Genomic DNA, 966 nt, shown 5'->3' with positions numbered 1-966 from the left:
CAATTCCAATCATTATTAATTTCCTTCTAGCTGAATCGAACTAACTGTAAAGGGCTTGGACTACAAAGTAGGTTGTAAATATGCTCCAAACGAACATAATCAAAATTCGGCCAGTAAATGATTTCTTACGTTAGAATCACTACTGTAGTACTACCTCCGTACGGAAATGATTTTGATTGATTTGCCTTTTTGTAGCTTTCAACAAGTGTACATCGGCCAAAATAGGTTATTGCCTAGACCGCAGGTATACTTCCAAATAGAGATTTTCATTAGGAACCTGATTTCACTCATTATTGAGCCCAAATCACTCATTATTGAGCCCAAACTAGAATACCCTTGAATTTATGCGACATGAACTGTCAGGAGTGATTTTCACTGTGTTTCGTCTTAATTTTTATCAAGCTATATCTTATTTGTAGAAGAATTATCCATGTACAATGGTTTAGATCAATATAGGTCGTACAGTAAAAATTTCATTACCTTTATAGACGGATAAAAATTGCACGCAAGTGGTAAATCTAACAAACATTAAGGTACGGGGTAGTACTACGTAGTAGTAGTACATTACAGTATAGTAATGCCGTTAACGTTAGAAGTAAACGATGAACACACGAGGAGACTGCGTCCAAAGCGTATGCGGTATTCGCTGTCTTAGACTGCGTTAAGTTATAGATTTTGGTGTTCGCAGTCTCTCTGCGTTGGGGTAGAGATTTTGGGCGATGTTCGCAGTCTCCTCTGCGTTGGGGTAGAGAGTTCGGGCGATCACGGCGATGATTTCGATGTTTTTGTTCGCAGTCTCCTCTGCGTTGGGCTGCAGAAGATGCAGGCGGAGCGCGACGAAATCAATCACGCTGCCGTGTTGGAGGCGCCGGCGTGCATGCCGGTCGACCTGGCTAAGATGCGTCCCAAACTGTTCCTGGACGACATCCTGATGCCCCGCTTGGCACGGGTGCGTCTGTTCTTCAG

The 966-nt window shown here is 42.8% G+C and overlaps 1 protein-coding gene across 1 annotated transcript; it reads left to right on the top strand.

Moving 5' to 3' along the window:
* Positions 1-719: 719 nt before the first annotated feature.
* H257_18961 (hypothetical protein) lies at positions 720-949 on the top strand (the record flags this gene model as incomplete). The annotated part of the gene is made up of 2 exons (XM_009848112.1): positions 720-745; positions 796-949. Coding segments are annotated over 2 exons (180 nt in total), but the record flags the coding sequence as incomplete, so codon positions are not given.
* Between the last annotated feature and the right edge of the window lie 17 nt (positions 950-966).

Source organism: Aphanomyces astaci (genome assembly GCF_000520075.1).
Source record: "Aphanomyces astaci strain APO3 unplaced genomic scaffold supercont1.285, whole genome shotgun sequence".
NCBI classification, from domain to species: Eukaryota; Oomycota; class Saprolegniomycetes; order Saprolegniales; family Verrucalvaceae; genus Aphanomyces; species Aphanomyces astaci.
This window is presented reverse-complemented; position numbering and strand designations above follow the sequence as displayed.